The sequence below is a fragment of the Oncorhynchus tshawytscha genome, linkage group LG01 (assembly GCF_018296145.1).
Source record: "Oncorhynchus tshawytscha isolate Ot180627B linkage group LG01, Otsh_v2.0, whole genome shotgun sequence".
In the NCBI taxonomy this organism is placed as follows: Eukaryota; Metazoa; Chordata; class Actinopteri; order Salmoniformes; family Salmonidae; genus Oncorhynchus; species Oncorhynchus tshawytscha.
In genome coordinates this window covers 47,288,229-47,304,847 of record NC_056429.1, presented here as the reverse complement: position 1 = coordinate 47,304,847, position 16,619 = coordinate 47,288,229, and the positions used below count along the sequence as shown (strand labels likewise).

General features: G+C 42.6%; 1 protein-coding gene across 3 annotated transcripts in view; it reads left to right on the top strand.

Annotated features, from left to right (window-relative positions):
- The window catches only part of LOC112252179 (SPRY domain-containing SOCS box protein 3), a 32,423-nt gene extending 16,733 nt beyond the window's left edge, over positions 1–15,690 (top strand). The window contains exons 2-7 of one of the 3 annotated variants that reach the window (XM_024423197.2): positions 2,213–2,351; positions 2,679–2,856; positions 3,145–3,332; positions 3,688–3,790; positions 11,535–11,660; positions 13,616–15,689. In XM_024423197.2, the coding sequence (XP_024278965.1) occupies positions 2,213–2,351; positions 2,679–2,856; positions 3,145–3,332; positions 3,688–3,790; positions 11,535–11,660; positions 13,616–14,010 (1,129 nt within the window). In that variant the 3' untranslated portion in view covers positions 14,011–15,689. Of the gene's footprint in view, positions 1–2,212; positions 2,352–2,678; positions 2,857–3,144; positions 3,333–3,687; positions 3,791–11,534; positions 11,661–13,615 lie in introns of all 3 variants that reach the window. The other 2 variants (XM_024423206.2, XM_024423216.2) reach the window with 2 other exon arrangements.
- Positions 15,691–16,619: the final 929 nt, after the last annotated feature.

Sequence of the window (16,619 nt, the reverse complement as noted above, 5' to 3'; positions counted from 1 at the left end):
AGAGCTATAACATGGCAAAGAACAGGTTTATCAGCAAAGTGCGCTGCATCATGGGACACGTCAAGGCTGCACACAGCAGGAATATCACTGAAATATTTTTGTTACTACACATCACCTTCTATATTCAAACAAAATAGGCCTTTTATAGCCAAGTGGGCAACATCATGCTCATGTCCTCTAAATATAGTCTTCCTAGTAGGACTGCAATAATGAGATGGTGTCTGTGCGCATCCATTTCAGTGTGTTTTTGGAGTCGAGCAAGAGTCTACTCCTTTCGACTCCAAAAATCCTGGAGTCGTGCACCACTAGTTTTCCAAATGGAGCAAAATAATCATAGTGGGCAGAACAAGCAAGGAGGTGGGCAGAGCCAAGCACAAGCTGGTGAGAACCTATTGGTGCGTTCTAGCATTTTATTTGCATATTTCCGTTAGGGAACGTCTACGCTGTGAAGTGCGTGTGCAATAACTATATTCGCCCATTTTTAAAACTTTGGCAAAGGGTAAAGTCTAAAAAACACAGTCCACTGTTTGTTACAGATTTTAGTTTTTGAAATGGAACTGGAGATCAAATGTTTAATCAATGAGAATTAGCAGAATGACTGCCAAAATCCATCTCTCTCCATCTTCTCACACTGCAGGCCACTGGGCTTCCTCTCATCACCATATTTGGTGGTGTGAAAACGCCAACTGGATGCGTCACATTCATACATCCGGTGAAATATCTGTCTCATTCTTCTATGCATTGCATTGGTGCCCCTTAAGCAGACCGGAACTGTAACAATTTGTTTAAATGGTAAATAGCCTGAGTAGGAGATCTTCATTTATCCATAATTGATGGTGTAGCAAGGCTAGGCATCAGTTAGCCCAAGATGTACTCTTAACCCCCTAATTGATTGATGCACCCGTGCATCAGTTTAACATAATTAAAATGTCCCCATAAATCTGTCTTTGCGTTATGTTTTTTTTGCTTTGGCTCAATCCACCAGATCCGCCTATGTCGGCCTTCTGCATCTGCTGTGGAATGTGGCAGAGCTACATCACTGTTTGTCAGACCAAGAGAAATCCAGAAAATCAGTCTTCTCACAAAAACATGAGTCTGTAGAGTCCAAACGGTTTGGCCTACAAACTAATATACGGCTTGGTTGTTTAGCAACAAAACCAACGCATGCGTAACTAAGAGGCAAAACAGACAGGGTTTTGGCTTAGATTGTTGACAATATGTTAACTGTATTTTGTTTCCAATGTTTATTGAAAACGTGAATACATTTGCACAATGAGCACCTGTTGTCTCTCAAATACATGGTTGTTGGTTAGCTAGCTAGCGAATTTTTGCAGTCTACAAATCCACTCAAGAAAAAATCAGCCCACAGCTGAATCTAGTTGATGATCCCTGGCTTAGACCTTTAGAGGTTAATAAGGAGCGTATCGTTACGGTCCAAGGACCTTATATGATCCAGTATCTTCAGAGGTAGACTGCTCTGGCAGTCAAATACTCTTATCTAAACGTGAATTAATTCTAAATTGCGATATGGTTCTATATCTCATCAATATAATTTCACAAATGCAAAGTATACATTGTTTTAACCTGATTTATCACAGTTGCAGCCAACATTGTTTTTCAGTGACAACACATTTCTGGCGGCCTTCTTCCGTTACACACAGGTTAGGAGCATGCTAATTAGCACAGGAGGCCTTCCTTCTGTCTTCTGTAAACACACTCTGTAACATGGCGATGGCGGTGTGGGGACACTAACCCTATAAAGGTGTATGTTTCTTACTGATATGAAATATAAGGTCCTTGTGCTTCCATAACCATACCGCGTGTTAATGTTCAGATCGATCGTCGGGGTTCTCAAAGTACTGAGTAAAGGGTCTGAATACTTATATAAATGTGATATTTCAGTTATTAAAAAAATTGAAAAAAACAACAGTTTTTTGCTTTGTCATCATGGGGCATTGTGTGTAGATTGATGGGGGAAAAACTGTTTAATACATTTTAGAATAAGGCTGTAACGTAACCAAATGTGGAAAAAGTCAAGGGGTCTGAATACTTTCTGAATGCACTGTATATCACATTTTTGCCTACATTGTAAAATTGTCAACTTCTGGAGCTCATAGGGCTCTGGTCAAAAGTAATGCACTGAATAGGGTGCCATTTTGGATGCAACCTTTGTCCACCCAACTCTGACTCTCCTGACTCCTCCCTCCCCCAGGTGTCCTGCTGCAATGTCAAGGCGGAGCAGGAACAGCCGGGCATGGCGTTACGTGTGGAGTGGACTACGGCGAGATGCTGATTCCCGGGCGCTGGTACTGTCCTCAGAAAGTGAAGAGTGGGGCTACGAACGCTTACAGGTAAGGGTCGGTTTGTGACGGACGTAGTCCAGGGGTGTGAAACTCATTCCATAGAGAGAAGATTGTCTTCTGGTTTTTGTTATTTCCTTTCAGTTTGTGTCCAATTAAGACCTAGACAACCAGGTGAGGGGAGTTCCTAACTAATGAGGGACCTAAGGCAAGTTGATCAATCAAGTACAAGGGAGGAGCGAAAATCCGCAGACAATTGGCCTTCCGTGGAATGAGTTTGGCACCTGTGACATAGACAGTTCCATTGTGTCAGAAAAGCGGAGTCAAGTACAGCTGACATATTTGAGCACTGTTATGTACTGTTTGTGGCCTCTGCAGTACAGTGACTCAGACTCTGAGCCAGACTACCGTCCCGTGGTGCCACCGGTCCCCAGTGCCGTGCCCGTTACCGGAGAGTCGTACTGCACCTGCGACTCCCAGGCCGAGCCCAGCTACAACCCACATCTCCGGGGCTTCCACCGCATCAAAGACTGCCACTGTGGAGAGGAAGACCAGGGTGAGGACTGGAGGGGCAGGGTGGAGAACTAGGGTTGTGTTCAGAAGGGCACACCGTAGCAAAATGTTTTGAAGTGGAAAAGTGAGAGCTTTTTATAGGTCAAGTTCAGGTAGTCCCTTCAGGTATTTCACACTGTTTCTGAGGATTTTCTTATGTTTCATGCCCATGCTGTATCAGGGAGTTCCCAAAAGTGAAGCTCTCACCATTATTTGCTTATTAAAATATCTTAAGTGTCTGAAATGTTGGAAGTCAACTGTCATTTGATCCAATAACCTCCTGACATTGCAGACTTCGACTGGGTGTGGGACGATAGTAACCGCTCCATGGCCACGTTGATGACCTGCGACAACCGCAAAGTCAACTTCCACACGGAGTACAGCTGCGGCACAGCAGCCATAAGAGGCTCCAAGGAGCTGGCAGATGGACAGCACTTCTGGGAGATCAAGATGACATCACCAGTGTACGGGACAGATATGGTGAGGCTCTGCCCATCATTACTCAGGAGACAGCATTATGAGGATCAGTGGAGACAGGTGTCACTTTAAATCAGAGGCCGTGCACATTGTAATGGAATAGTTTTCATTCATTCATTCAATTCCAGCCATTACTATGAGCCTGTCCTCTGATTTCTCTCTTTTACCAGCCTCCTCTGCTGGGGGTTGGTGCTTAGTCTTGTAAGACCTTAGGAAGTTTAGTGGTTTCTCTTTCCTAAAGCTTATTTTGTGAACCTTTTGCATATTGTATAATGGTGAGCATGTTGATTACTGTTCTATTTTGATGTTATGTGGTTAAGGTGAACATGTTGAATGAAGACTCTTCGATGTTGTGTAGATGGTAGGCATCGGAACCTGTGACGTGAACCTGGATAAGTACAGACATACCTTCTGCAGCCTGTTGGGGAAAGATGACGACAGCTGGGGTCTCTCCTACACTGGTAAAACCATATAATCCATCAGATAGTCCTTATCACAAACAGACCTGGGTTCATATCGTATTTGTTTTCTTTCAAATACTTTCAGTGTTTGATTGAGCCTGCTTGTAGTGGTGCCTGCTCTGCTGGACAGGGTTTTCACTTTTGGAGCTGTTAGCAGTTGATGTTATTCTTTAATAACACAAACCCTATAGCAAATCAGGGGGAGGAAAATAGGTTTATTCAAAGAGGATAAATCATATATTTTATGCTGAGAGGTAGATGTTAGATGGTCGTTCCTTCCCTGTCCTCAGTGATTCTCTCCACAGAACAAAGGGACAGGATGTAGTTTTATAACCCAGCCCTAGCCTGTTGTTGGCCAATTAGAATTCCTTGCAATAAAACTGGGCCAATGGCCAAATAACAAGTATCCTATTTCAGGTTGGACCAATGAGAACGTGCCACACATAGCTATGAGTTCAGGACTGACATTCCTAACAGATGTTGAACTGAAAACCATCTATTTCCATTGATAATTCCATATTGACCATTAGTACTCTATTGACTTTTAGTACTCTTGACCTCTCGTCCTCTGTGTTGTGTATTTATCTTCAAAATATTCTTACACTCCCCCTAGACCATTTTAAAAAGAAATATACTTAATGTCTTTTTCGAAAATAATTTTTAAAAAACATGAAAAAAGATACAGTATAAAACACATTAGCAGTATGCATAAAATTATTCACATTAAACACCTTGCATTTCTATAACACAAAGGGCATATTTTACTTGATGTTACAATAAGAAATAGATTTCAAACAAAGTTATAAAAAATAAGTATTAACCGGTGTAATGATGGATGTCGCTTACGATTCCTACCACATCCTGTAATAGGAGGAAACTCAAAAAAATGTAATTGTCTACAAGACCATAATATTCAATCGTCCTATTGGCAAGGTAATCATTTACCAAGTTCTTTAAAAGTGATCCGCTCTTCCACACTGGTATCAGTCCCACATAGATAACTATTAGAAATTATGTTCTGAAAGTCTGCAGGTAGTGAGGAAATCTTCCTTTCTAATTCTTCTTCCGTTCCACTGGTTGATAAGGACTTCTCTAGTGAACACTTCACCAGTGATCTTGTAACATTTCAAGTTCAGTACTTGGGTCAAGGGATATTGCTTTAGACTGTAGATTGTAGTAACCTGTAACGAAGGAAACAAAAAAGTGAAAGTAACATGTCCTGGTTTCAAGAAAAATTGATATTTCACATAGATTTCCCTAAGTAAGCATGTCCCGATTTCAGGAAGATGTTGGTCATTTCACCTAGATATCCCTAATATGATGACTGCGGTGTACAACATAGAAGCATATCAGGTTCTGATCATCTTACTATGCTTCTTCACCCGAGATTGGCCCCCGATTGCTAATCAATCAGTTCTTTATTCTCCAGGCTCCGCTTTGTCATCAACATGGACAACCTTGCAATGAGTGACATAATATTCATCGTGATTTTCCATGGACTTTTACTGCTGACCTCGTTATGAGCAGAACGTGATAAGGACCTTCCCATTTTGGCCCTAATGTCTCTGTTAAATATTTTTTTACCATCACCCACTGTCCTGGTACTACGTCATGTCCCCCCTCGGGACTTATTCCCCACACCTCTTATACTTGTCTGTCTGCTTCCGCTACTACATTAGAGAGTTGTATGCAATAGTTAAACATTGTGTCACTCATAAAGTGAACGTCTGATTTTCTTATGTTTCATGCCCATGCCGACAGAGATGGCCGCTTCGCTTCGCGTTCCTAGGAAACTATGCAGTGTTGTTTTTTTACGTGTTATTTCTTACATTAGTACCCCAGGTCATCTTAGGTTTCATTACATACAGTCGAGAAGAACTACTGAATATAAGATCAGCGTCAACTCACCATCAGTACGACCAAGAATATGTTTTTCGCGACGCGGATCCTGTGTTCTGCCTTACAAACAGGACAACGGAGTGGATTCCATTCAGCGACCCAAAAAAACGACTCCGAAAAAGAGGGAAACGAGGCGGTCTTCTGGTCAGACTCCGGAGACGGGCACATCGTGCACCACTCCCTAGCATTCTTCTCGCCAATGTCCAGTCTCTTGACAACAAGGTTGATGAAATCCGAGCAAGGGTAGCATTGCAGAGGGACATCAGAGACTGTAACGTTCTTTGCTTCACGGAAACATGGCTCACTGGAGAGACGCTATCCGAGGCGGTGCAGCCAGCGGGTTTCTCCACGCATCGCGCCGACAGAAACAAACATCTTTCTGGTAAGAAGAGGGGCGGGGGTGTATGCCTTATGGCTAACGAGACATGGTGTGATGAAAGAAACATACAGGAACTCAAATCCTTCTGTTCACCTGATTTAGAATTCCTCACAATCAAATGTAGACCGCATTATCTACCAAGAGAATTCTCTTCGATTATAATCACAGCCGTATATATCCCCCAAGCAGACACATCGATGGCTCTGAACAAACTTTATTTGACTCTTTGCAAACTGGAATCCATTTATCCGGAGGCTGCAGTCATTGTAGCTGGGGATTTTAACAAGGCTAATCTGAAAACAAGACTCCCTAAATTTTATCAGCATATCGATTGCGCAACCAGGGGTGGAAAAACCTTGGATCATTGTTACTCTAACTTCCGCGACGCATATAAGGCCCTGCCCCGCCCTCCTTTCGGAAAAGCCGACCACGACTCCATTTTGTTGATCCCTGCCTACAGACAGAAACTAAAACAAGAGGCTCCCACGCTGAGGTCTGTCCAACGCTGGTCCGACCAAGCTGACTCCACACTCCCAAGACTGCTTCCATCACGTGGACTGGGATATGTTTCGTATTGCGTCAGATAACAATATTGACGAATACGCTGATTCGGTGTGCGAGTTCATTAGAACGTGCGTTGAAGATGTCGTTCCCATAGCAACGATTAAAACATTCCCTAACCAGAAACCGTGGATTGATGGCAGCATTCGCGTGAAACTGAGAGCGCGAACCACTGCTTTTAATCAGGGCAAGGTGACTGGTAACATGACCGAACACAAACAGTGCAGCTATTCCCTCCGCAAGGCTATCAAACAAGCTAAGCGTCAGTACAGAGACAAAGTAGAATCTCAATTCAACGGCTCAGAGACAAGAGGCATGTGGCAGGGTCTACAGTCAATCACGGACTACAAGAAGAAATCCAGCCCAGTCACGGACCAGGATGTCTTGCTCCCAGGCAGACTAAATAACTTTTTTGCCCGCTTTGAGGACAATACAGTGCCACTAACACGGCCTGCAACGAAAACATGCGGACTCTCCTTCACTGCAGCCGAGGTGAGTAAGACATTTAAACGTGTTAACCCTCGCAAGGCTGCAGGCCCAGATGGCATCCCCAGCCGCGCCCTCAGAGCATGCGCAGACCAGCTAGCCGGTGTGTTTATGGACATATTCAATCAATCCCTATACCAGTCTGCTGTTCCCACATGCTTCAAGAGGGCCACCATTGTTCCTGTTCCCAAGAAAGCTAAGGTAACTGAGCTAAACGACTACCGCCCCGTAGCACTCACTTCCGTCATCATGAAGTGCTTTGAGAGACTAGTCAAGGACCATATCACCTCCACCCTACCTGACACCCTAGACCCACTCCAATTTGCTTACCGCCCAAATAGGTCCACAGACGATGCAATCTCAACCACACTGCACACTGCCCTAACCCATCTGAACAAGAGGAATACCTATGTGAGAATGCTGTTCATCGACTACAGCTCGGCATTCAACACCATAGTACCCTCCAAGCTCGTCATCAAGCTCGAGACCCTGGGTCTCGACCCCGCCCTGTGCAACTGGGTACTGGACTTCCTGACGGGCCGCCCGCAGGTGGTGAGGGTAGGCAACAACATCTCCACCCCGCTGATCCTCAACACTGGGGCCCCACAAGGGTGCGTTCTGAGCCCTCTCCTGTACTCCCTGTTCACCCACGACTGCGTGGCCACGCACGCCTCCAACTCAATCATCAAGTTTGCGGACGACACAACAGTGGTAGGCTTGATTACCAACAACGACGAGACGGCCTACAGGGAGGAGGTGAGGGCCCTCGGAGTGTGGTGTCAGGAAAATAACCTCACACTCAACGTCAACAAAACTAAGGAGATGATTGTGGACTTCAGGAAACAGCAGACGGAACACCCCCCTATCCACATCGATGGAACAGTAGTGGAGAGGGTAGCAAGTTTTAAGTTCCTCGGCATACACATCACAGATAAACTGAATTGGGCCACTCACACAGACAGCATCGTGAAGAAGGCGCAGCAGCGCCTCTTCAACCTCAGGAGGCTGAAGAAATTTGGCTTGTCGCCAAAAGCTCTCACAAACAGATGCACAATCGAGAGCATCCTGTCGGGCTGTATCACCGCCTGGTACGGCAACTGCTCCGCCCACAACCGTAAGGCTCTCCAGAGGGTAGTGAGGTCTGCACAACGCATCACCGGGGGCAAACTACCTGCCCTCCAGGACACCTACACCACCCGATGTTACAGGAAGGCCATAAAGATCATCAAGGACATCAACCACCCGAGCCACTGCCTGTTCACCCCGCTATCATCCAGAAGGCGAGGTCAGTACAGGTGCATCAAAGCTGGGACCGAGAGACTGAAAAACAGCTTCTATCTCAAGGCCATCAGACTGTTAAACAGCCACCACTAACATTGAGTGGCTGCTGCCAACACACTGACACTGATACTGACTCAACTCCAGCCACTTTAATAATGGGAATTGATGGAAAATGATGTAAATATATCACTAGCCACTTTAAACAATGCTACCTTATATAATGTTACTTACCCTACATTATTCATCTCATATGCATACGTATATACTGTACTCTATATCATCGACTGCATCCTTATGTAACACGTATCACTAGCCACTTTAACTATGCCACTTTGTTTACATACTCATCTCATATGTATATACTGTACTCGATACCATCTACTGTATCTTGCCTATGCTGCTCTGTACCATCACTCATTCATATATCCTTATGTACATATTCTTTATCCCCTTACACTGTGTATAAGACAGTAGTTTTGGAATTGTTAGTTAGATTACTTGTTATTACTGCATTGTCGGAACTAGAAGCACAAGCATTTCGCTACACTCGCATTAACATCTGCTAACCATGTGTATGTGACAAATAAAATTTGATTTGATTTGAAATCTAACGTGCCTGTCACTATCACATTGTCCATTATAGTGTTAGGTTCTAATTCTCAGGATAAAAAAACTCAACGGACACTATGAAAGCTTAACCAAGTTTAATTCTTCCCAGAGGATCGATACAGCTGCATTAGACAACGACATTTCACACAAGCACTGATATTTAACCCTTCCTCCTGAGTTTCCTCCTACACATCTGAACAGCCAATGCATCTCTGTTGCTTGACAGAACCTTAGTTATATCTGTTCTTCCTCACTTCATCTGACCTGACCTCTACCCCAAGTGCTCACTCCTCTCCAACTCACTGCTGTCATGGTGCCTGGTACCAGACTGTGTCCTCCCAGTGGATCCCTCCCATAGGATCCCTGATGGCTAACAATAACATATCCTGACATAATGTAAATGTTATACATTGTCCTCTCTCCCTCAGTGACATGAATAAGTATATTTCAGATACTCAGGACCCAACAGTAGCAACTGCCCAGCCTGCCTTCCTCACATCCCCCTCCACAATGCTTGAACCGTCTGTGTATAAGATAAACTCAGGGTTTTCCAACGGATTACTCTTAATAACCCCATCAGAGAGTTGATCCAAAACCAACTCACAAAAGTCGTGTTCAAGTAATGTGGTTTATGGAGGAAGCATCAGAGTAGCTGGATTACATGGTGTGCCACATTGTATGATGATGTTAAGAGCCTCCACTACTTTAGTAGCGGCCATAGCTTTCTTTGCTAATGGGATATTGTTTTGTACAAGGTGGTGCAACACCTGTCAAGCACACTGGTTCCATATCCAAAGTTCCACACTCTTTTCTTCGTAGTCCAAATAGGATGGTTCTGAACTGTAGAGCCCTGCAGTTGTCTAATTTGCCACGTCACCTTCCCTTCGGGAATGTTCAATGTAGAGTCAAGTTGCATAATAAAATCAAGGCATAAAATAAGGTTGAGCCTATCCACACCCCTGCATCCATCTTCATTGGACCAATAGAAATTGATAATGGTTTGGTCTGTTTGGTATCTGTCTCCCCCGCCCCCATTTATGATTTTTCAATGCCGATACTGATTATTGGAGGACCAAAAAAAGCTGTTACCGATTAATCGGCCAATTTTATATATCACACAAATACATATACATACAGTTGGAGTCGGAAATGTACATACACTTAGGTTGGATTCATTAAAACTCGTTTTTCAACCACTCCACAGATTTGTTAACAAACTATAGTTTTGGCAAGTCGGTTAGGACATCTACTTTGTGCATGACACAAGTCATTTTTCCAACGATTGTTTACAGACAGATTATTTCACTTATAATTCACTATATCACAATTCCAGTGGGTCAGAAGTTTACATACACTAAGTTGACTGTGCCTTTAAACAGCTTGGAAAGTTATGTTATGGCTTTAGAAGCTTCTGATAGGCTAATTGACATAATTTGAGTCAATTGGAGGTGTACCTGTGGATGTATTTCAAGGACTACCTTCAAACTCGGTGTCTCTTTTGCTTGACATCATGGGCAAATAAAAAGTGTTCAGCCAAGACCTCAGAAAAAATATTGTAGACCTCCACAAGTCTGGTTCATCCTTGGGAGCAATTTCCAAACGCCTGAAGGTACCACGTTCATCTATACAAACAATAGTACGCAAGTATAAACGCCATGGGACCACGCAGCCGTCATACCGCTCAGGAAGGAGATGCGTTCTGTCTCCTAGAGATGAACGTACTTTGTTCAAAAAGTGTAAATCAATCCCAGAACAGCAGCAAAGGACCTTGTAAAGATGCTGTTGTTTACAACGTCGTTCTAGTCACATTATTCATATTACGAAACAACTGACCCGTTCCCATAGAGTTTGAAGGGATAATTCGGGATTTTGGCAATGAAGACCTTTTATCTACTTGCCCAGTGTCCGATTAACTCGTGGATATCATTTTTATGTCTCTTCGTCAAGTATGGTTTTGACTAGAAAGAATACAGCTTTTGTCAGATTTGACTTTTCGTATCAGTTTAGGAGAATTGGGTTAAGGTTATGAAAAGGGTTAGGGTTAGCTAAAATGAAAAATAATAACTTTTGATGTCAATTTGACAAAAGCTGTTTAGCCATGACCATGCAGTATGAAGGTAGGTAGTTTCGCTAGCCAATGCTGACAGGAAGTCTACAGGTACACCAGCTGTTCCCATAGACTACAAGTCATTGTGCCAACACTAGTTGGCATTTGATGATGAGCTAACTGGAGTGGAAAATTCCCAAATGGAGCAAAGATATCAATGTACCATTTCCAAATAATATTGGGCAAAAATAATAGATTTTGAGGTGGTTGAGAATTGACTGTTTCTCCATGTAACCCACATACAAATTAGCATAATTAGGAGCCATAGGGGATCCCTTAACAGTACCCTTCATCTGGATAAAGAAATTGTTTTGAAACATGAAATAATTGTGAGTGTGTGTGAGCCTGTTTCCCCCCCCCCTTATTATTATTATTATTATTATTATTATTATTATTATAATGCTGATATGGTCATATTCTAGGTCTGTTACATCATAAAGGAGACAAGGTGAACTTCTCCTCACGTTTCGGCCAGGGCTCAATCATCGGAGTGCACCTGGACACATGGCATGGAACACTCACCTTCTTTAAGAACCGCAAGTGCATAGGTAATTACAGGGGTCACAGGTCAAGGGGACCAGGTGGGGTGAGTAGTGATCTACATATAGTAATTTAACTACGTTTTGCATTAGCTTGGTGGTAGTTGAACTAAATTCAAATCTTGGTAGCAATTTCAGTAGTTAACCTCTCTGGGATATGTGTACTAGCGTCCCACCTGGCCAAAAGCCAGGGAAAATGCAGAGCGCCAAATTCAAATAAATTCCTATAAAAATCAAACTTTCGTTAAATCACACATGCAAGATAGCAAATTAAAGCTACATTTGTTGTGAATCCAGCCAACATGTCAGATTTCAAAAAGGCTATTCGGCGAAAGCAAACAATGCTATTATCTGAGGATAGCACCTCCGTAAGCAAAGACAGAAAGCATATTGCAACCCTGCAGGCGCGACACAAAACGCAGAAATAAAAATATAATTCATGCCTTACCTTTGACGAGCTTCTTTTGTTGGCACTCCAATATGTCCCATAAACATCACAAATGGTCATTTTATTCGATTCATTCCGTCGATATATATCCAAAATATCCAATTATTTGGCGTGTTTGATCCAGAAAAAACAACCAGCGCAACAAAATATCTCAAAAGTTACCTGTAAACTTTGCCAAAACATTTCACATGTAATACAACTTTAGGTATTTTTTTATGTAAATAATCGATAAAATTGAAGACTGGATGATCTGTGTTCAATACAGGAGGAAAACAAACTGTAGCTAGCTTTCTGGTCACGCGCCTCTATCTAACAGTACACTTGAAGTGACCCTCGTTCAAGGTGGCCGTACTTAATCATTACACAAAGGAATAACCTCAACCAATTTCTAAAGACTGTTGACATCCAGTGGAAGCGATAGGAACTGCAAGAAGGTCCCTTTTAGAAATCTGGATTCCCAATGAAAACCCATTGAAAAGAGTGACCTAAAAAAAAAAAAAAATCTGAATGGTTTGTCCTCAGGGTTTCGCCTGCTAAATCAGTTCTGTTATACTCACAGACATGATTCAAACAGTTTTAGAAACTTCAGAGTGTTTCCTATCCAAATCTACTAATATTATGCATATCTTGAGTAGCAGGCAGTTGAATTTGGGCATGCATTTCATCCGGACGTGAAAATACTGCCCCCTGTCATCAAGAAGTTAATGACTTTTTTGCCATGTAGCGTTGTAGTTAACTACTGGAACTACACACTACTTTTTGGGGCAAAAAGATAAGAAAATATAGGTGAAGGAGGCAAGAATTTCCTTTCTTTTACTGCATCAAACATGCCTAATTCTCACTTGAAACAGTTGTTGTTATTAATAGGCTAAATTACACATTCTGTCTACTTTTTCAAATTAACTTTAGTTAAGTAAACTATATTTTTTCTTAAAGGAAAATTACACCCCAAAATATATATTTTGGTATTTGTTTGATTAGTCCATTGTTGATACAGTCCCGAAATGTTTTGTGTGCAATAATCAAGTTACAGAAATACTGCCGGTAAGATCGTTTTTGGGTGTTTTCCTTTAAGGGTAGCTTAACTTCCTCCAGTGTGAAGTAATTGATAACTTTGTAAACTATATTTTCAGGGTAGCTTCCCCAACACTGCATGTTAGATGGGTGGTTGGACAGTATGTAACTAGATGGGCATTAGGGGCCAGTTTCTCAGACACTGATTAAGCTAAGTCTTAGGGTACAATGCATGCTTTATGTCAAATTTCCATTCAAAGTGATTTCTAGTCCAGGACTAGGCTTGATCTGGGATGGGAAAACCGGCCCTATAAATCACTTCAAGACCTAATTAACATGGAACCTACCTAGGATTTCTCATATTCCCCCTCTGCATGTACCCAGCTAGTTACCCCTGTGCTGCGCCTAGCCTTTTGCTTGTGTGTGACGACGGGTAATGTGACAGCAAAAGGATACATTTCCATTCTAAACTGGACAATAAAATGTATATTCTATTCTGCAGGGGTGGCGGCTACGGAGCTACAGAACAAGCATTTCTACCCCATGGCGTGTTCCACAGCAGCCAAGAGCAGCATGAAGGTGATCCGCTCCTGCTTCACGCCCACTTCCCTGCAGTACCTGTGCTGTGCTCGCCTCCGCAAGCTCTTCCCTGAGTGCCCAGACACCCTGAGCGTACTGCCGCTGCCCCCTGGCCTGCGCCACCTGCTGCACAATAAGCTGGGCTGGGTCCTCCGCCTCAACAACGGCCTCCTGGGGGCTCCAGGGAGGGGGGGCTTGGGGTCTCACTTGCCCCCTACGCCCCCCTTGGCTGGGGCCTTGTCCTCTGAAAGCGATGACTCTGAGGGGTGTTCGTCAGACCCGGAGGCATGTCAGAGGAAGAGATGTCGTTGGACGTGACGGGAATCCGGTGTGACCCCCAATGTAAACACATGGGGTGTTTCCTAAATTACACCCTATTCCCTATAAATAGTGCACCACTGGTCAAAGACCCATAGAACTCTGGTCAATAGGGTGCCATTTGGATGCAGCCATGAACTGGACTGGATCCCTGCCCCCTCCCTGAGACACACTCACGTTATAACCCCTTACACACACACACACACATATGTTACCATTAATGGTGATCCCAGGACCTAGGGACAGTGTTGTGGGAACATTTAATCAAGATCAAACGAATGTGACACTAAGACCTATGGCCAAACTTCAGTGTACATTAACAGTATATGCAACAACAATGATGACATGAAATCAATGAAAAGAGACCAAGTGCAGCATTATGTGGATTGTCACCATGCTTTCTCCTTGTACGTGAAATGCTGGTTGGATTGCTATAAGAGTGGCCCGTAGTAAGGCCCTATTTTAAGTTTCTGTTTTAGCTGACCGAAGAACGAAGTTGAGTCCAGAGAGTAGTCGCAATTTGTTGCGCTTTCACATCTCCATGACAACATTTATTTGTTACCTTTTTCCTCCCTCTTTGTTGTGCCTTTGTCTGGTCATGGCACGAAAATCCAAACAATCAATGTTACATTATTAATGCAAGGTGTAAATAAGACAAGACTCGCACTCACAATTTGACATTTTCTAAATAGGAGAAAAGGACTGCTTTGGAGGTAGTCCTGGTCAGATTTATTACATGTAAAACATGACCTTCAACAACTATCCTATCTGGAAGACCCTAGTCCCTAGATCAATGTTGATGGAGTCTGTCTGACCAATGGTTAAAGTGATGCAATTTGGCGAGAGCTTGCGTTTGTATGTCATTAGCTGTTCTCTAATGAAATCATAACTTCATTAGGCTGGCATTAACACTGGAATTTAATCAAAGTTTTGGAAAATCTATGGGAAAATGTCTGTTCTTGCTCTGCAAGAATACACAGATCAAGTAATCCGTTATTTTGTTGTTAATCAGCACATTTGTTTCGGAGCAGGAACAATCTTTATTATTTTGTTTAAATCAGCTTGACAATATATTCCCCTGAATTATTTTTGTCATATCGACACCAGACATGGCATCAACATGTATTTTTAATTTATTTATATTTATTTTTTAACTAGATGTTGAGGGGGGTTCTGATTTATTTTTCACTCAATACTGCCGTCATATTAAATATGGGTTGGAGCAGTGATGACTTAACAGTCATCACTGCTCCAACTTACACATACACACGCCATCTATGTTGAACTGTGAGTTGTCACGCACCATTCTTCTACTGACCTCCCTGTTATGCTCTCCTTCCGCTTGATGGTTGACTCGTTTTGTCTGTTAGTTATTTGATTTTGTTGTCACATGCATTTGGTTGGAACCCCTGTGCGTCCAATGGTTGGGTTGCAGACATTGTACTGAATAAAGAAGGCAAAGGGGGTAGAAAAGGGGTGTCCACATATTATAACATATAAATATATCTGTGTTTTATTATTTTTCAGTGTACAATGTTGTTTATTTTATGCATCAAAACACTTGTGTGTATATACAGTGCATTCGCAAAGTATTCAGACCCCTTGACTTTTCCCACATTTTATTTCCTAGAGTTGGCCGGACGAGTTTTGGTGGTTCCAAACTTCTTACATTTAAGAATGAGGGCGGCCACTGTGTTCTTTAATGCTGCAGACATTTTTTGGTACTCTTCCCCAGATCTGTGCCTCGGCACAATCCTGTCTCGGAACTCTACGGAAAATTCCTTCGACCTCATGGCTTGGTTTTTGATATGCATTGTCAACTGTGGGACCTTTAAATATACAGGTGTGTGACTTCCAAATCATGTCCAATCAATTGGATTTAACAATTTTCGGGGCTCCCGAGTGGCGCTGCGGTCTAAGGCACTGCATCTCAGTGATAGTGGCGTCACTACAGACGGCCTGGTTCGAATCCAGGCTTTATCACAATCGGCTGTGATTGGGAGTCCCATAGGACGACGCACAATTTGCCAGCGTTGTCTGGGTTTGGCTGGTGTAGGCCGTCATTGTAAATAAGAATTTGTTCTTAACTGACTTGCCTAGTTAAATAACATTTAAAAAATACCACAGGTGGACTCCAATCAAGTTGTAGAAACATCTCAAAGATGATCAATTGAAACAGGATGCACCTGAGCTCAATTTTTAAGTCTCATAGCAAAGGGTCTGAATACTTATGTAAATAAGGCATTTGTTTTTTATTTTAAATACATTTGCAAAAATGTCAAACTTTTTTTCGCATTGTCATTGAGGTATTGTGTTTTTTAAATCCATTTTAGAATAAGGCTGTCATGTGGAAAAAGTGAAGGGGTCTAAATACTTTCTGAATTCACTGTATAAACGGGATATATAAATGGATCTATGTAATGTTCATATTGTATGTATAGGCCTTTATTCTTCTCTTTCTCTCTAATGTCTTTCTCTACAATAATCTATATCTAAAGCATGGCCTTTAACTGAAAACTAAGATGAATAGGTGAAATATGCACAGAAATGTTTTTCTTATTCTAAAAAATAGTCAAGAGGCTCATGGTGCTCCCCCCCCTGGTTCAAGC